The sequence below is a fragment of the Scyliorhinus torazame genome, chromosome 2 (assembly GCF_047496885.1).
Source record: "Scyliorhinus torazame isolate Kashiwa2021f chromosome 2, sScyTor2.1, whole genome shotgun sequence".
Lineage (NCBI taxonomy): Eukaryota > Metazoa > Chordata > Chondrichthyes > Carcharhiniformes > Scyliorhinidae > Scyliorhinus > Scyliorhinus torazame.
This window is the reverse complement of record NC_092708.1, coordinates 70,707,249-70,727,668: the sequence shown is the minus strand read 5'-3', so window position 1 is coordinate 70,727,668 and position 20,420 is coordinate 70,707,249. Positions and strand designations below refer to the sequence as shown.

The 20,420-nt window shown below is 43.0% G+C and overlaps 1 protein-coding gene across 7 annotated transcripts in view; it reads right to left on the bottom strand.

Moving 5' to 3' along the window:
- zranb3 (zinc finger, RAN-binding domain containing 3) overlaps positions 1-20,420 on the bottom strand; it is a 295,756-nt gene that overhangs the window by 28,824 nt on the left and 246,512 nt on the right. For all 7 annotated transcript variants that reach the window (XM_072472336.1, XM_072472330.1, XM_072472319.1 and 4 more), the window contains 6 exons: positions 20,021-20,281; positions 12,085-12,182; positions 4,623-4,724; positions 2,766-2,908; positions 1,992-2,141; positions 405-810 (listed from right to left, as the gene is read on the bottom strand). In XM_072472336.1, coding sequence (XP_072328437.1) covers positions 405-810; positions 1,992-2,141; positions 2,766-2,908; positions 4,623-4,724; positions 12,085-12,182; positions 20,021-20,281 — 1,160 coding nt within the window. The remainder of the gene's footprint in view (positions 1-404; positions 811-1,991; positions 2,142-2,765; positions 2,909-4,622; positions 4,725-12,084; positions 12,183-20,020; positions 20,282-20,420) is intronic.

Below are 20,420 nucleotides of genomic sequence, written 5' to 3'. Positions count from 1 at the left end.
TAAGGCAATAATCAAGGCATTATCAACGCTGAAAATGGAAGGTCAAAACAGCACACCAACCCAACCCTACCCCCAGAGAATAAACATTTTTCTGCTCAATTTCAGAATTCCAAAACATTGCTTGGAAAGCCTGACAAAGCAAGAGCCAACCCTCAGACAGGTATTATACAAGATAAATGGGCAGTTGCATTGTGCCTCTCAGCTCTCTATCATATACAGATGGAATCGGAAGCTGACATCAACTTGGCAGGAAGAAGAAATGAAACTCAGTGCAGGAACATGATTGAACCTTACCTGCCTTACTTTGTTCTCTTATCCAGGCCTATTTATGTTTTATTTTAAAACAATAAAATGTATGCACATGAACATTGCAAATGCTTCATTTTCGGTTCAGTAAAACTCACCTGATCCAGTGGAAGTTGCGCCAGCCATGTATTTTCAAGGAGCTCCTTCCGCTGGGTCCTCAGTGTATCTCGGACATGAAGGTACAGCTGCTGAGCATTGAGGCCACACTGCTGGCAGATTCCACGCTCAGCTTCAAAAACCTTTGATCTCATATAGCATCGATTGGACCGAACCAAAAAGTCTTCCTGACATTTTTGGGAGCAATATCGTGTGTCCCAAGCTGTAGATTCTTGATGGTTGCTGACCTGGATTGTTGGCTGTTGACAACCAAGGCAAAGTGGGTTTCCTTCTTTGTTCACAGCTTGTACATAGCCAATTTCCAAGGAGATGCCAGCTATTTCATCACTGAGAGGCAATTGAGAGGTTGTGTGGCAGATTTTATTCTCGATGATTTCATTTGTGTCACTGAAAACAAGACAAATATAATATGATAAGCATACATTTTTGATGATTTAACAACCGGTAGAAAATATGTTATCTTTAAATATCTTTAAAGTGTGTCTGCTCTTTGTAAATTTGGCTGTTCTACGAAGTATTAATCGTCTTTGATAAAATGTAATTCACATCGAAGCATGCGCTAACATCTTAAAAATTATTTTTGTGTTACTGATCATAGAATCATTGAATTTACAGTGCATAAGGAGGCCATTCGGCCCATTGTGTCTGCACAGGCACTTTAGCATGGCCAATCCACTTAACCTGCCATCTTTGACTGTGGGAGGAAACGGGAGACTCTGAGGAAACCTTCGCAGACACTGAGTGAACATGCAGACTCCACACAGACAGTGACCCAAGCCGGGAATCGAACCTGGGAACCTGGAGCTGTGAAGGGACTGTGCTAACCATTGTGCTACCGTGCCACCCAACATACAGAGGCTGCTACTCCATTTATACTTAATTATTAATATGGGTTGCAAATATAAAGTTAATGCAAAGTTTCAAATGTTCGAACAATTTTTCTTCAAATGCAGTCACATGATTTTGGCTTTGTTAATCATATTGGCTCATAATCTTTGAAACTTATAAAGCTGTATGAAGCATTTTGCCATATTTACAGCTCAAATTTAATAATCACACTTGGTGGATTGCGACAATGTTTAAATTGAATATTTTCAGAAACCTGACAGGAGATTGTTTGAAACAGTAGCGTGTATTCAAGCTCAAATACAAGAGGAAAATAGTTATGGATCATTAATGCAAAATAAATAATGATTGCAAAGATAAGAAACTTGTCAATAAACCTCCAACATGTATTATTGCTCAAGTGACAGGAGTTAATCTAAATTTCAGGTTTTTAAGGTAGGAAAAGACAGATGGTTGAGTGAACAGAAACTTAATATAGCACTGCTATATAACGCATACTTATCATACAACATCTTACAATCAGCTTTATAGCATTAAAAGATGCCACCAGTTAATTTATTTGACAATATCAACTGAAAATAAATCAAAAAGTGGCTTTCTGGCAAGTTGTTTGATTATTCCTTCAATGATGAAATGCTATGCAAGAACTGTATCAAACATAGGCCACACCATTTTTATCTTTCATTGGTATATAATTTAAACGGGAAACAATAGAAACATACGTGTTTGAATTTTTCACGATTGTTTGACTGGAAGTTTTGGTTTTATTTTTGCCATGGAATGTTGTCTCACTTGCTATAATTCTTACAGTTCCGCCTTCACTGTGTGCCTTCTTCAGAGACACAGCAGCTACATCTTCTTTTGTAATAAATCTAAATAAAATAAATATTTTATACTGATTTCTAATGAGACACTTTATTAAGAACAAAGAAACATAGAATTGCAAAAAATAAAACAAACAAACTAGTCTTTACAAATGGTGCACACCAGTTTTCATCCTTTATTTTTAAATTAAATTAATTTTTTTAATTTAGAGTACCCAATTCATTTTTTCCAATTAAGGGGCAATTTAGCGTGGCCAATCCACCTAGCTTGCACATTTTTGGGTTGTGGGGGCGAAACCCACGCAAACACGGGGAGAATGTGCAAACTCCACACGGACAGTGCTCCAGAGCCGGGATCGAACTTGGGACCTCGGCTTCGTGAGGCCGCAGTGCTAACCCACTGCGCCACCGTGCTGCCCTTTTAAATTTAATTTAACAATTGGAACAAATAGGAACTCTGGAAGAAAAAAAAAAGAAAATTCCAAAAACCAGACTCACTAAAAACTCAGCAATAATCTCCTCTCCATCACGGAAAAAAAGACAAACATTTTAATCTATCTTGAACGGAATGAGCTAAATTGAGAAAAAATAAAGAATAAGGCACCATACTCTGAAAACCTTGGGTTTTAACGGAGCACTCGAATATATAGGAACATCCCAATAAAGTCTTACCTTTTTGTACAGCTTTTTGCACGCTGGCCTTTCAAGATGTTCTCTAGTGCAAGAAAAGGACTGCAGAAAACCTGGCCACTCTTCCTAATTATTCTTTGTTTCATGGCAGTCAAGCCGAGCCATTCGCATACAAATCGCAGAAGCTGGAAATTTGTAACAGAAAAATCATGGGGTTAAATTGCAGAAGCATAGATCAAATAAACTGATATTGTGGCAGACAAAGCTATTTATTTTACTGCTATTTCTAGAACAGAAGGTGCTTAAGGTAATGTTAAGATTTTCTGTGTGTAAGTTAATAATACATTCTCCTGCACTAAATTAGCGGTGACAATATTAACAGTACTACCAATGGCTTTATGTCGCAAGTGGCCTAGAATATACAACATTAACTTAATGTTTATTTTCAAAAAAATACCATGCATTGGATAGACTAAAAGTCATCACTAGTTACTATTTCAGCATGACTGATGCACAATTTTATTGCTCAGATTTATTGCAATCCAATGCACACAATAATAATCTTTAATATTGTCACAAGTAGGCTCACATTAACACTGCAATGAAGCCACTGTGAAAAGCCCCTAATCGCCACACTCCGGCCCCTGTTCAGGTACACGGAGGAAGAATTCAGAATGTCCAATTTACCTAACATCCCGTCTTTCGGGACCTGTGGGAGGAGACCGGAGCACCCGGAGGAAACCCACACAGACACAGGGAGAATGTGCAGACTCTGCACAGACAGTGACCCACGCCAGGAATCGAACCCGGGGCCCTGCCGCTGTGAAGCAATAGTGCTAACCACTGTGCTGCTCGATAAATACTGTCTTGCATATGTGCACGTTTTAAAGACACAAAGTACATTAAAATAACCACTGATTCAATGTACAACTAGTAGCACCATTTTTAATGTAAAATGCCTTCAATTATTATCAAATGTTTCGACTGACAGCAATAATGATGAGCCTAGGCTCACTGGACGCATTCATGCCTTGGAGTCAGAAAAGTATGGATTGAGATCTCAGCCCAGAGACCCGAGCACATACTCCAGCCTGACATTTCAATACCGAATAAAAAGCCTTGTGATGGGGATATTAAACTGAGGCTCACTCAGATTGACACAAGATATTTATTAAAAGATAAACAAGGGAATTTTTATGATGGTCTGGACAATATTTATTCCACCACTAACAGCTAAAACAAATTATTTAATAATTACATTATTGTTGTTTGTGAAATCTTGCTGTATGAATTTTTTTTGCCTAAGTCCACACTTCACAAAGAATCGCATTGGCTGTAAAGTCCTCTGGGACATCTTGATACTTTGAAAGCTGCTGTATAAGTACCCACATTATTCAGTTGCAATTGTATGAATATGTACTGTTCTTCAGTAAACTTCTTGTAACTCAATACTTTGCCTTTTTAAAAATTCATTCATGGGATATGGGTGTTGCTGGCAAGGTCAGCATTGATAGCCCTTGACAAGGTGCTATGAGCTGTCTCCTTGAACCACTGCAGTCCATGTGTTGTACGTACATCAACAGTGCTGCTGGGCAGGTAGTTCCAGAATTTTGACTCGTCGACAATGAAGGAACAATTATACATTTCCGAATCAGGATGGTACGTGGCTTGAGAGGGTGCCTGCAATATACTTTATCATACCCTAGCTGTTGCACAGTATTTGTGGCAATTTTAGGACGTCTACTTTGTCAGACCTAATTCTATTTAATACAAGTAGTGGTACTCCGATCTTTTGCCAAAACGACCATTACAGATTAAAGGATTCCGACAATACCTGACAGACAAAATAAATCTTTAAAATGATTCCACTTAAATATATGAAATGCAATTCAATCTTACCGCTGCACGATTAGTTTTCTGATCAAAGAATGTTGGTAAATCCTCCCAGTTCTCTGACTTAATATCCAGAGGAATAAAATTGCAGTGTAAAGGCTCTCCCTTCTAACAATAAACAAATAGTGGCAATCATTTACTTGAACTCGTCAGTACTGCACTTTGCACAAATGATAAAGATGTCAGGGGTTGCCAATGGGATCTAATAAACAGTGAAAACAACATACTTTCTATTTTATATTTAGTAGCAATAAACAGGTATATTAAAATAGTTGTACTAATAACTCTGAGCACAAATCCAATTAAATGAAATGTAGTCTACAAAATTAATATTTCAAACTAGAATTCATTCTAATCAATTCTTCAGGGTCATCTTGAAAAACAAAATAATCCCTGGCACATTTTCAAAGAAGTGTGCAGGAGAGCATGCCAGAACAGCACCAGGCATGCCTAAAAGTGAGGTGCTAACACAGAGAAGCTACAACAAATGGTTACAACACATGCGATACAGACCTAAGCGCTCCCAACCAACAGATCAGTTGAAACCTTGTTGTCTTACCCCACCCAGTCGTTGTTGGTGGTGGACAACTAACCAGAGGAGGTGATTCCACAAATATCCCCATCCTCAATGATGGTGAAGCAGAGCATGCCAGTGCAAATGACAAGGCTAAGGGTCTGTAACCATCTTCACCAGATGTGCAAAGACAATGTGGTACACTCCACGTGATACCAAGAAACTTCTAAAGGTACTAGATACAGCAAAGACTACATCCCAACTATTGTACTGAAAACGTGTGCTCCAGAACTGGCTACACCAGGACAGTCACATCATTGGCATCTGCCAGACAATGTAGAAAATTGCCCAGATATGCCCTTTCCACAAAAAGGACATATCCAGCCCAACCAAATGCCATCCGATCAGTCTACTTTCGATCATCAAAGTGAGGGAAGATGCTGTTGACAGTGCCATCAAGCAGCACATTCACCACAACAACCAGCTCACAGGTGTTCAGTGTGGGTTCCGCCAGAGCCACTCAGCTCCGGATAACAGTTCAGCCTTAATCCAAACATGGGCAAAAGATCTGAACTTAAGCAGCATGGTGAGAGTCATTGACATCAAAGCAGCATTTGATCTGGCGTGACATCAAGTTGTCAGAGAAAACCTTGAGTCAAATGGAAATGAGGGAAGTCTCCACATAGGTTGGAGTCATTCCCCACACAATTGAAGATGGTTGTGGTTGTTGGGAGGCTAATCATCTCGGTGTGAGAACAGGAGTTTTTCATAGTGGTGTCCTAGACCCAACCATCTTCAGCTGCTTCATCAATGACTGTCCCTCCAACGTATCAGGTGAGGAGGTTTGCTGATGATTACAATATGATACTAATGCAGTCTGCATCCATATGCAGCAGGATCTGGGCAAACAGCAGGAGTGGCAAATAACATCCACACTACAAGTGCCAGAAAATGACCACCTCAGCAAGAGAAAATCTAACCATCTTCCCATGACATTTAATAGCATTATAATTACAGACCAGAAACTTAAATGGATGAAACCATATAATAACTGTGGCTTCAAGAGCAGGTCGGAGGTTGGGAATACTGCACTTCCTGATTCGACCTGTCCACCATCGACAAGGCTCAAGTCAGGAATATGATGAAATACTCTCCACTTGCCTGGATGCCTCCAGCTTCTTCAACACTCAAGAAGCTCAACACACTCCAAGGCAAAGGAGCCTGCTTGATCAGCACCCCACCCACTCTCTTCACCCGTGCACAGTGGAAGTGTATACTATATACCAGATGCACTGCAGCAACTCGCCATGCCTCCTTTGACAGCATTTTCCAAATGCATGACCTCTAGAATCGCGAAGGACAGGGACAGCAAACGCTTGGGAAAACCACCATTTACACGTCCCGCTTTAAGTCACACACCATCCTGGGTTGAAACTACATCCCTTTTAAGACCATAAGATGTGGGAGCAGAATTAGGCCATTTTGCCCATATGTTCTGCTCTGCCATTCGATCATGGCTGATATGTTTCTCATTCCCATTCTCCTGCCCTCTGCCCATAATCCTGAAATCAGCCATGATTGAATGGTGGAGTGGACTCGATGGGCCGAATGGCCTTACTTCCGCTCCTATGTCTTATGGTCTTAACATGCCTGACAGCAATGTGGGTGCACCTACACCACATGGACTGCGGGGGTTCAAAAAGGCAGCTCCCCACCACCTTCACAAGGACAATGAGGGTTTGTTGGCCTTAACAGCAACACTCGTGTTCAGAGAATGAATGAAAAGGAAGAAATCGATACAGGGCCGTCTGGAGAGCAAAGTAACTCCTGCTACGTTTTCTTCCCACTGACCTGACCCTTTATTGTCTCTGAAGAAAAGTGCAGTAACTCATGGAATTCTTTGGCACTAAGAATCTGAAAAGCTGCTTAGCTGTCTTTGTCAAATCCTTTATGTTCACTTGGCCAAGATTTCACCTGCCCCATTGTCCAGCTCAGTGGCACTGCCCATTTGCTTCCACTCTTAGATGACCCAAATAGAAATTTAAACATAAATCTATGCTATTTTATTTTGCTTGATTAATCTGAACGAGTAGACAATGCTATTTTGCTCAAACAAATAAAAACTGACCATTATATTCAATTGTGAATATGATGTACTTCCATGACATGTAGAACTGATTTTACATAGTTTAAAACATTTGCTGAATGTATTTGTGATGAGGATAAACAATGCTGCAGTGCCAAATCTAAGAAGTTTGGTGAAGCAGTCTTATGTTGTGATGAGTCAGATTTCCCTGAGGATTTGCACCGTTGTAATGATGCATCTTTGTCAGAGGGAACCTTGAACAGTACAAAATAAAAAGGAAATTATGAAGTAAGTTATATTCTTTAAGAAACTCCACATTCTCTGAATTGTGTAGCCACTCAGCGCGCTGTAAACATTTAGAAGTATCTTGGCACATCGGCCCCCCCCTCACTAAAATCAAGCTACTTTCCAACATTTAAGCCAGTTTTTACGCTTTTGGATTTAGACTTAAAATCAAGGCAAAGGTATCTGAGCTATGGCTTAATTTATTGTTGTCCATGCCGATCTTGAAGCAGAGAGAAAATATCAAACCAAACCGTATTCCACCATGAGATTTATCATTCGTAAATCTGAATTAGAAGGTTGTTGGCTCCAAGTACCAACCAATGGGTTGATTTTAAAGTTTAGTCGCTTAGTGTGTACTCACTGCCTGACAGGTAACCCATTCATGAACCAAGCCTTTTTGAGGCAAAGTATTTCTTTGCTTGCTGGATGCACCAAATACGTCACAGGGAATAACAGTTGGAGCCCGAAGGGAGGAGGGGAGAGGGGAGGGAGTCAAACAGAGCAGCAAATGTTTAAACCAATTAAGAAGTGATTTTTAAAAAAGTTAATTTGCGGGTCGAGGGCGCCGCTGGCTAAACCTGCATTTATTGCTCATCTCCACTTGCCCTTCAGAAGGGGCTGGTGAGCTGCCTTCTTGAACCGTTGCAGTCCCAGAGGTGTAGGTACATCCACAGTGCTGTTAGGGGGAGAGTTCCAGAATTTTTCCCCAGAGACAGTGAAGGAACGGCAATGTATTTCCAAGTCAGGATGAAATGAAATGAAAATCGCTTATTGTCACAAGTAGGCTTCAAATGATGTTACTGTGAAAAAGCCCCTAGTCGCCACATTCCGGCGCCTGTTCGGGGAGGCTGGTACGGGAATTGAACCGTGCTGCTGGCCTGCCTTGGTCTGCTTTCAAAGCCAGCGATTTAGCCCTGTGCTAAACCGGCCCCTGATGGTGAGTGATTTGGAGGGGAACCTCCTGGTGTTGGGATTCCCAGATATCTGCTGCGCTTCTAGGTGGTAGTGGTAATGGGTTTGGAAAGGGACTGCAGTTTTGCTAGGGCTCCTTGATGCCATATAGTCAAATGCTGCCTAAGGATCCTTAGATGTTGATTATGGGGGAATTCAGTGATGATAATGCCATTGAATGTCAAGGGGCGATGGTTAGATCCTCTCTTGTAGGGGATGGTTATTGCCTGGCACTTGTGTGGCGTGAAAGTAACTTGCCACTTTTCAGCCAAAGCCTGGAATTTGACCAGGTCTTGCTGCATTTGGACCATGGATTGCTTCATTATCTGAGGAATGGTGCATGGTGAACATAATGCAGTCATCAGCGAACATCCCCACTTCTGACCTCATGATGGAAGGGAGGTCATTCATGAAGCAGCTGAAGATGGTTGGGCCTAGGACACTACCCTGAGGGACTCCTGCAGTCATGTCCTGGAGCTGAGATGATTGACCTCCAACCATCACAACCATCTTCCTTTGTGCCAGGAATGACTCTAACCAGCGGAGAGTTTTCCCCGATTCCCATAGACTCCAGTTTTGCTAGGGCTTTTTGATGCCATTCTCGGTCAAACGCTGCCTTGATATCAAGGACTGCCACTCTCACCTCAGGCATTCAGTTCTTTTGACCATGTTTGAACCAAAACTGCAGTGAGGCCAGGAGCTGAGTGACCCTGGCGGAACCAAACCGAGCATTCGTGAGCAGGTTCTAGCTGAGTAAGTGCTGCTTGAGAGCACTGTTGATGACTTCTTCCATCACTTTACTGATGATGGAGAGTAGACTGATAAGGCGGTAATTGGCTGGATTGGATTTGTCTTGTTTCATGTGTACAGGACACACCTGGGCAATTTTCCAAATTGCCGTGTAAATGCCAGTGTTGTAGCTGTACTGGAACAGCTTGGCTAGGGGTGCGCTAGGTTATGGAGCACAAGTTTTCAGTACTATTGCTGTAATATTGTCAGGGCCCATAGCCTTTGCAGTGTCCAATGCAGTCAGCTGTTTCTTGATATCATGTGGTATGAATCGTATTGGCTGAAGATTAAGATCTGTGATGCTGGGGACCTCCGGAGAACACGATGGATCATTCACTCGGCACTTCTGGCTGAAGATTGTTGCGAATGCCTCAGCCATGTTGTCTTTTGCACATATGTGTTGGGCTCTTCCATAATTGAGGATGGGGATATTTATGAAGCCTCCTCCTCCAGTGAGTTGTTTAATTGTCCACCACCATTCAAGGCTGGATGTGGCAGGACTACAGAGCTTAGGTCTGATGCATTTGTTGTAGAATCGCTTAGCTCTATTACTTGCTGCTTATGCTGATTGGCACACAAGTAATCCTGTGTTGTACATTCACCAGGTTGAAGTTTTCGATATGCCAGATGTTTGTTTCTGGCATGCTCTCCTGCACGTTTCATTGAACCAGGGTTGAACAGGCTTGGTGATAATAGTAGAGTGGGGGATATGCCAGGCCAGAGGTTGAATACCATTCTGCTGCTGCTGATGGGCCACAGCGCCTCATGGATGCCCATCCTTGAATTGCTAGATCTGTTCGAAGTCTATCCCATTTAGCACGGTGATAGTGCCACACAACACGATGGAGGGTATTCTCAATGTGAAGGTGGGACTGTCTCCACAAGTGTGGTCGTCACTTCTACCGATGCTGTCATGGACAGATGTAACTGTGGCAGGTAGATTGGTGAGGATGAGGCCAAGTATGTTTTTCTCTCTTGTTGGTTCCCTCACCACCTGCTGCAGTCCCAGTCTAGCGGCTATGTCCTTGAGGACCTCAGTCTGTGGAGGTACGTCCGAGCTACTCTTGGTGATGGACATTGAAGTCCCCCACCCAGTGCATATTTTGCGCCCTTGCCACCCTCAGTGCTTCCTCCAAGTAGTGTTCAACATGGAGGAGTACGGATTCATCAGCTGATGGTGGCTGGTACGTGGGAATCAGCAGGAGGTTTCATTTCCCATATTTAACCTGAAGCAATGAGACTTCATGGCGTCCAGAGTTGATGTTGAGCTCTCCCAGGACAACTCCCTCCCAACTGTATTACTCTTCTGCCGTCAGATCTGCTGGGTCTGTCTTGCCAGAAAGACAGGACATACCCAGGAATGATGATAGAAACATAGAAAATAGAAGTAGGTGGAGGCCATTCAGCCCTTCGAGCCTGCTCCGCCATTCATTATGATCATGGCTGATCATCAAGTTCAATGATAATAGTGTCTGGGACATTGTAAGGTGATATTCTGTGAGTATGACTATGTCAGGCTGTTGCTTGACTAGTCTGTGACACAGCTCTCCCAACTTTGGTACAAGCCCCAAGATGTTAGTAAGCAGGAATTTGCAGGATTGGCAGGGTTAGTTTTGCCTTTGTCGATGCGGAATGATCTGTCTGTTTTCATTCCTTTTCCATGTGTTTGTAGCGCATGAATACAAACTGAGTGGCTTGCTGGGCCATTTCAGAGGGCATTTTAGCAGTCAACCACATTGCTGTGTGTCTGGAGTCACATGTAGGCCAGACGAGGTAAGGATGGCAGATTTCCTTCCCTAAAGGACATTAGTGAACCAGATGGGTTTTTCCGACAATCGACAATTGTTTCATCGTCATCATTAGACTTTTAATTCCAGATATTTGAATAAAGTTTAAATTCCACCACCTGCCATGGTAGGATTCGAACCCGGGTCCCCAGATAATTACCCTTGGTCCCTGGATTACTAGTCCAGCGACAATACCACTACATCACCGCTTCCCCATTTTTTCAGTGGTTTCCAAAGACAGTTTAGATTGCTCATTATCCCGACAAATGAGCAAACCATCAATTACAGATGTCACACTTATTAATTGCACAAAATAGTCATTATAGTCCTATGTATACGCATTGACTTTGATGTTTCAAGTGGCCTCATAAATAGGGCTGAGAGTTACTGGCACAGAATTCAAGCTGTTATAACTCCACTTTTGACAGGCGGAGATGGTTAAAATCAGCTCTAGGACTTGTGCGTGCAATCCAGGCTGATTCCTCAGTGCAGTACTGAGGAAGCGCCTTGTTGGTGGGGGTGCTGTCTTCTGACGAGATGTTAAACCAAGGCTCTGCCTGCTTATATACGTGAATGTGAAAGATCTTTGGGATTATTCCAGAACTGTGTTCCAGCTAACATTCATTTCTCAACCACCATCACCCTAAACAGTTACCTCACCGTTTCTCGGATTTATTTTTACTGTGCCATGTTTGCTTTTAAAATGCCGATGCCTGCACTTTGAAAATAATTAATTGGTTGTGAAAAAACATGAAATGATGGTAGAATAATCATACAATCATAACAGCATGAAAGGTACGATAAAAATTATGATTCTTTCTTTGCAAGCAGGCAAAGAAATCCTGCGCATTTAAAGTGTAGAATAATGTGGTCAGAAACAGAAATTAGATTTTTCTAATTCACTGGTAAAACAAATACATTTGTTTCTGAAAAGTAGGTTGCTGGGTACCTTGGATTGCTGTTTTGTTGTCTTACAAGTGTAATGCAAGACCCATAAATATACATCCATACAAGAATAGTATGCACTGCGCAGGTAGATGAAATTACAAACAATACCTTGGTGTAGAGATATATTCGATCAGTATTCCTGCTTGCACAAAACATGAAGCCATCATAAACTGGAACACTGCTGTCACAAGTGATATCAGGTTGTTCTACACAGAGAAGTTTGAAAGAAACCACGATTAGTCTCTCAAAAATAAATTCTCTTTCACACATTCAAAAATGAGGTGCCATCAAAGCAGCTATTTTAAAAATATCAGAAACTGCTACAAGTAACCATATGGTGTGAATGCAGATTTGAGATAGTTAAATCTTTTGACACTCATTTGATCAAGGTACCCTTCAAGAAGTCAATGTACTCGAGACGAGGATGGAGTAGGGGTGGTGGAGTTAGAGTGGGAGTGGAAGCGGTGTTGGAATTTGTCGGAAGGTTCTATGAAATGCCACACCGTTGCGAAATTACACTACAACAGCGAGGGTTAGAGAAGTCCTGAGAGATACCTTGAAGAATATGAAGGGTTGGTGAAACTGATAACAAGGAAGCACATATTTCACACAAATGCCTTGAACTTTCTGCTGAATAGGGGCACGAGGCAGAGATGTCTGCCTCGAGAGGGAAATTTTGTAGAAATGAAAAGGGACTTGGTTGAGGTGGACTGGCCAACACTGCTGGAGGATAAATCTGTGGAAAACCAGTGGAAAGCAAGAAAAGGGGAGATCCTAAATGTACAAAGTAGACATGTCCCCTCCAAAAATAAGAGTGGTGCTGCCAAATCTAAACCTCCCTGGTTGTCTTGAGGAATACAGGGGAAGATCAGACAGAAAAAGAAAGCTTACAATAGGCATAAGAACTGCAGGTAGCCTAGACGTGTATCAAAAGTACAGGAATAAAGTCAAAAATGAAACAAGGAAATCAAAGATGGGCATGAAAAAAGATTAACAAGTAAAGTTAAAGAAAACCCCAATATAGTAATGGTAAAAAGTTAGTGAAGGAAAAAGTGGGAACTTGTGTGCAGATGCAGAGGCTGTGGGAAGGGTTTTAAATGAATATTGTGCCTCCGTGTATATAAAGGAAATGGATGATTCAGGTAGAGCAGTCCTGGAGGAACATTGAGAGATACTGGCTGGGATAATCATGAAGAGAGAGGATGTACTCGAAGGATTGAAATCCTTGAAAGTTGATAAGTCGTCAGGGTCAGATGGATTGTTTCCGAGGCTGTTGAAAGAAGTCAGGAAGGAGATAGCAGATGCTCTCAGGGTGATTTTCCAATCTTCACTAGATATAGGGGAGGTACCAGACGACTGGGTAAATGCAAATGTAGTTCCAATGTTTAAAAAGGAAACGCTGAACAATTATAGGCCAGTTAGTCTTACGTCAGTGGTAGGCAAATTAGTCCTGAGAGATGGGATTAACTGTCACATCGAAAGGCATGGACTAGTTAGGGATGGTGAGCATGGATTTGTTAAAGGAAGGTCTTGCCTCAAAATTTGATCGAATTCTTTGAGGAAGTGACAAGAAGGGTTGATGAAGGTGGTGCAGTGGATGTGGTGTGCATGGCTTTTAGCAAGGCATTTGACAAAGTCTCACGTGGCAGATGTGTCAAGAAAGTGAAAGCCCATGGGATACAGGGCATTGTGGCAAACTGGATAAGAAGTTGGCTTAATAACAGGAAACAAAGGATAATGGTCGATGGCTGCCCTTGGCAAATGGAAAGTTGTTTCAAGTGGTGTTCCACACGGCTTGGTGTTGGGAGCCTTACTGTTTGTGTTATATATTAATGATATATAACACAAACAGGGCAGCAGGGTAGCACAGTGGTTAGCACGGTTGCTTCACAGCGCCAGGGTCACTGTGTCTGGTTCGATTCCCAGCTTGGGTCACTGTCTCTGTGGAGCCTGCACATTCTCTCAGTGTCTGCATGGGTTTCCTCCGGGTGCTCCAGTTTCCTCCCATAGTCCAAGATGTGCAGGTTAGGTGGATTGGCCATGTAAATTGCCCTTAGTATCCAACAAAAAAGGTGAGGTGGGGTTATGGGGATAGAATGGAGGTGTGGAGCTTAAGTGGGGTGCTCTTTCCAAGGGCCAGTGCAGACCCGATGGGCCGAATGGCCTCCTTCTGCACCGTAAATTCTATGATTTAGACGTGAACGTAGGGAGCATGATTGGGAAATTTGCAGATGACACACACAGTATGGCCGAGTGGTGGACAGTATAGAGGATAGCTATAACCTTCAAAACAATATAGATGGATTGGTGGAGTGGGCGATAAAGTGGTAAATGGAATTTAACACAGAGAAGTGTGAGGTCATGCATTTAGGGAGGTCGAATAGTTGTCGGGAGTACACAATAAATGGGAATATACTAAGAGGGGTAGATGAAGTGAAAGATCTTGGTGTACAGGTACACAGGATCCTAAAAACAGTTCAAGTAGACAAGGTTGTTTAGAAATTTGAGGAATTCTATAAGAGGTTATATGAATCGGAACCCCCGACAGGGGAAAGAGGGAATGTGGCGATTTCTGAACGGGTTGGAGTTCCCCAAGGTGGAGGAGGACCTGGGAGAGGGGCTGGGGGCACCCACTGGACTGCTGGAGGTGATGTAGGATATGGGGGCAGGCAGGGAAGGCCCCGGGTCCAGGTGGGTTCCTAGTAGAATTTTTTCAGAAATTTTCTGGGGAGCTAGGGCCCCTGCTGGTAAGGGTATACAGTGAGGCTAGGGAGAAGGAGGAGCTTCACCCGATGCTGTCGCAGGATTCGATATCCTGTAGAATGATAAGGACCCGGAGCAATGTGGGTCCTACCGCCTGATATCGCTGCTGAATGTTGATGCCACACTGTTAGCAAAGATCTTGGCCTTGCAGATTGAGGACTATGTACTGGGGGTGATAGGGGAGAACCAAACTGGGTTTGTAAAGGGGAGGCATCTGTCGGCGAATGTTAGGCATTTATTGAACGTGATAATGATGCCCTCGGAGGGACAGAATGTGGAGGTGGTGGTCGCCATGGACACGGAGAAGGGGTTTGATCGGATTGAATGGGAATATTTAGATTCGGGCAGGGGTTTGTGGATTGGGTCCGGTTGCTGTATAGGGCGGCAGTAGTGGGTGTAAGGACGTATCGGGTGAGTTTGGGGTACTTTGGACTGCATCGTGGGACAAGGCAGGGGTGCCCACTCTCCCCATTGGTTTTCGCCTTGACGATAGAGCCACTGGCAATGGATCTTATAGCTTCAAAGAGCTGGAAAGAGCCAACCCAAGGTGTGTGGAGCATAAGATCTCGCTATATATCAGATCCACTGGGGGGTACTGGGGTACCAAATTTGGCCGGTTTTTCGGATAGAAGTTAAACATGGGGAAGAGTGAAGTCTTTCCGATCCAGACAAGGGGTCGGGAGAGGTTGGTAGAGCTGCTGATTAAAGTGGTGGGGACGAGCTTCAGGTACTTGGGTTTCCAGGTAGCACAGGGGTGGGAACTATTACATAAATTGAATTTGGCGTGGTTGGTGGGGCCGAAGGGGGGTGGGGAAGGATACAAGGTTAAAAAATGGTGAAGGCAGGGTGGGTGGATGGTGGAGTGTTATTTATTTGTTATGAGATTTCCTGTTTGTTCTCTTTTTGGTTTTGGCTGTTTTTAATAGATATATATACTGCCTTAATAAAAGTTTTTAAGCATATGAAATGTGCTCCTTCATTGGCAGATGTATAAAATGTAAAAGTAAAGATATAATGTTAGAATTGTATAAAACATGGTGAGGCCACAATTGGAATATTGTGCAGTTCTGGTCCCCAGAGGAAGGACGTTATTGCTCTGGAGAGAGTGCCGGAGGTTTTACAAAATGTTGCCAGGGCTAGAAAAGTGTAGCTATGAGGAGAGATTGGATAGATTGGGGTGATTTTGGAACAAAGACGGCGGAGGGGTGACTTAATTGAGGTGCACCCTGGTGGAGAATTCTAGAACCAGGTAACATACCTTCAAAATAAGTGGCAGAAGGTGCAGAGGGGACATTATGCAGAGGATAGTGGAGTCTGGAATTCGCTGCCCCAGTTGGTGGTGTTGCTAACTTTTGGTTGATTCAATTGGCTCTGTTTTATAACCTTTGCTCTCGAGTCGCCAGGTATCTTTATGATACCGCACGAGGTTCAAGTTCAAGTAATGATCAATAACTCAATACACCAATTAGTAAGATTCAAATCAAAGCACATTTATTATACACAGTAATCGCTACCCATGCATAAATTCTACTTCTAAGCTACTTCTACAACTAACAGGCCTATACTTAGCTTCGGACTGGCCCACCAGGTCACGGGAACAAATGGCCTTTCGTTCGGGTTCGGAGTCTGCGGGATTCGAAGTTGGTACGGATTGGTAGCTAGGAGCACCTATCTCGTAGCGAGCGTTGACTTACGACTTACTGGATATGGACGGCAGCTGCACCGGTCACTGTCAAGGGTTGGTTCACGTTGCTGAGTGACACGGTCAAGAAGAACGATTCAAACTTGGGGGCTTAACTTTATAGTCCTCAGGGGCTTCCCGCCTTTCGGGTCAGACCCTGTACCTGGTTCCAAGTGATTGGACTTCGTTCCAATCGCTTGGTTCGATTTCTCCAATACTGGAGCGGTTCCCTGATCGATGGGCGGTCTTGAGGTGTCCGTTAACCTCTTTTATGTTGGCTCCTGCTGGCGCCGGGGAGTCTGGCTTGGCTTTGTTTATCCCAAATGTTTCGATTGTACCCGGGGATCGCTCATTAGTATGTAGATGGCCGCTACATTATTATGCAGATGGCTGCTTGTATCGAAGCTGTCTGGGCTTTTGCAGAATTTAATACACAGTAACTTGCACCTGCTAGTTTCTGCCTCTGTTGGCTGAATTTCCCTGCAGCCTTTGCTGTCCTCCATTTTACGTCGGGAGTTGGCCAACCCGGGTGGCTACAGTGGTGGAGGCAGAGACTCTAAACTCTTTAAAACGTATCTAGATCTGCACCTTAAGTGCTCTCAGCCTCAGGGCTATGGACTGGGTGTAGGAAGATGGGATTAAAAATGGCACCTGGGTGTCCTAGGGCTGGTATGGACAAGCTGAGCCGAATGGCCGACATCTATGCTGTAACTTTTCTATGATTCTAAGATAGTCAATCTAAAAGACCTGAGTGAGAATATTGCATGTGCATTGGTCATAATTTTAAAGCTCTTAGATGCCTTTTTAAAGGTCTTATGAGTGGCACGGTGGTACAGTGGTTAGCACTGCTGCCTCACAGCTCCAGGGGCCTGGGTTCAATTCCAGCCTTGGGTGACTGTCTTTGTGGTGTTTGCACTTTCTCCCCGTGTCTGCGCTGGTTTCCTCTGGGTGCTCCGGTTTCCTCCCACAGTTCAAAGATGCACAGGTTAGGTGAATTGGCCATGATAAATTGACTCTTAGTACCCAAAGATGTGCAGGTTAGGTGGGGTTATGGGATAACGGGGATCAGGCGGGGGAGTGGGCATAGGGAGGGTGCTCTTTCAGAGGATCGGTGCGGGACTCAATGGGCCGAATGGCCCCTTCTGCACTGCAGGAATTCTGTGGTTCTATATATGCCAGAATCATGTCTTCCATTTGGAAAATTGTAAATGTCAGTCTGTTGCATAAGAACGAAGGAATCAAGGGAGAAACCACAGACCCATCAGTTTGGCATCATTTGTAGAAAAGTTTGCGGAATCTATGACCAGACAGAATGACTAAGCACTTGAATAAGTATGAGCTTATCAAACAATGAGCTCGGATTTGTGGAGCGTGGGTCATGTCTGACTACTCTAGTTCAATTTTCTGAGTCGATCTCTCGGCATCCATGTCTACAAATCACTGAATATTAGTATATAAAAACAAATTACTGCGGATGCTGGAATCTGAAACAAAAACAGAAAATACTGGGCAATCTCAGCAGGTGTGACAGCATCTGTGGAGAGAAAAGGGAGCTAACGTTTCGAGTCTGGATGATTCTTTAGTACACAGGTACAAAAAGTAATCAAAAAGTCAAATGAAATTTTGGTCATCAAATCAAAAGCTTGGAATTCAAAACTGACGAACAGATGCTTCAGTTGCGAAGATCCCTCGGTCAGACCCGATCTGGAATACTGCCTTCAATTTTGAGCACCAAGCCTTGTGAAACACATGTACACTTGTAGCCATCTCAGATGGCCACCTGCAAAGGACCATGGGAATTATGGTCAACCCAGGACTCAGACACACTCAGAGCTTTTGTGTGTATTTGCAACCCAGATAGCTGGACGCGATCGAAGCCCCCGCTCGTTTGCATTCTAATGGCCCATTTTCCCAGAACAAAAGGACTGTACTCAGGTAACCGATACAGATGCAGACTAACCGGTGCCACTCCCTTTGCTAAGAAAGTCCAAACAGCCAAGCTCAATGACCGCTAAGGACACGCCCAGCCATCAAGGCACCCGCCCCTTTATTGGCCAAAATCGAAGGCAGTGATCGAAGCCTGTCGAATTATTGGGTCCAAAGCTAAGGACCGCCCCAAAGAGCTCAAAATCCCAGAGGGATAAAAAGAGACACAACCATGTGTTCAGTCTCTCTTGGCCCCGACCTACGCCTAAAACCAAGTGTAGCATTACGACCAGAAGACAAGTTCAAGACCAACGATAGCTACCAGATGGATGAGCCCAGCAGAAATGAAGCCACTTCTTCTACACTGCCATGCAAGATCTGAACAAAGGCTTTGTTCATCTTCAAAGAACCGGTTGCCTTGAAGTTAAGTATAGGTTATTGTAGTTGTTAGGTGTAGTTTAACTTGTAGTGTTTTATGTTGCATGTCGAAGTAATCCTTGTGTGTAAATAAACTATCTTTGAACTTGAACTGACTAACTGGTTGTTTGGTCTTTGATTGATATCCTCCGGTAAAGCCTTGTGGTGGTATCATTTGATACCTGGCAACTCTGAAAAGCAATATTGTCATTAATAACTGCCATATCATTATTAATTGGCAACATTACTCCGGTGCCGAAAGAGCAACATTATTGGCTACTCTGGTGGGATAGTATTCCATTAAAAAGAGCAACACAATGCACATTGATTAGAACTGGACGAGGGCTGATTTTGCAAATAAATGCATTAACTTGGTTTGAACTTTCTTACATTTAGGTGGTTGTGGTGTTTAAAAAAAGAAAGGATCTGTAAGAGAGAATTTATACCCTGCAGTGAGGGAATATCCAGAACAAGGGGGCAAAATCAAAGCTTTAGATTTAGCTTATTTTGGAGAAAAATTAGGAAGCATTTTTTCCACACACTGGGCACAGGAAATCTGGAACTGTTACCTTGAAAACAAAGAACAATACAGCACAGAACAGGCCCTTCGGCCCTCCAAGCCTGCGTCGATCATGGTACCTGCCTAAACTGAAACCGTCTGCACTTACGGAGTCCATATCCTTCCATTCCCACCCTATTCATATATTTGTCTAGATACCCCTAAAAGTCCTTGGATTGTGGGCCAATAGCAATTTGAAAGACTGAGATTGATTCTTGTTATTTATTGTTATCACGAGACATGGAGCAAAGGTGGGGAAATGGAGTTGAGGGACAGATCATCCATGATCTGATAGAATGGTGGCCTAAGCTCTAAATGGCTTACTCCTCTTCTACATTCTTCAAAAATAAATGTTGGATAAATATCTGGTTAGGAATTGAACAGAAGGTTATCAGATTAAATAGATAAGATGCATCAAGATGATCAAATTCCACTTTCTGTGATGCTGTGTATTGTGCCAAGATTAAGCAACTAATGAACGATAATTAACATAAATTTGAAGAGTTAGACATACTTTGGAGATTTGCTCCACCACACCTGGGATGGTCAGGAAGCAACATTGCAAAACTTGCCCTTAGGAAATTAACTAAATTCAAAACAATGTTTACAAGAAATAATTCAGGAAGCACTGATATTTATATACAATTAAATATATTTAAATAGTTACAGTGATCGACGTGAAGAACAAACTGAATTACCTGGTTGCTGTTGATTTGTGCTGTCTATCCTTTCTTCAATTATGAAAACTGCACTGCTGCTTTCGTCAAGATTAACTTGCACACGGTTTTCCTCAGATTTCACTGGACTGTTGTGTATCTGTTCCGTAGGTGCATTTGATTCATCTTTTTCCTCATTCTCCAGGTCAGATAGGACAATACAGTCAGTGTGAGGTTGGGTTCCCCCTTCACACTCTTTATCACTTGGATTTGCCTGATAAGACGCATTTTCTTTTTGGCCACCTGTGTCAGGAAAAGCTTCAGTTTGAAACATTGCTTGGGACAGCTCGACTACGAACTACTTCTTGACAAAGCATTTTTCTTTCAAAGTACCAAATGTTTCCCCATGATCAGTGCGCTGAAATAACCAGCTAATTTTAGT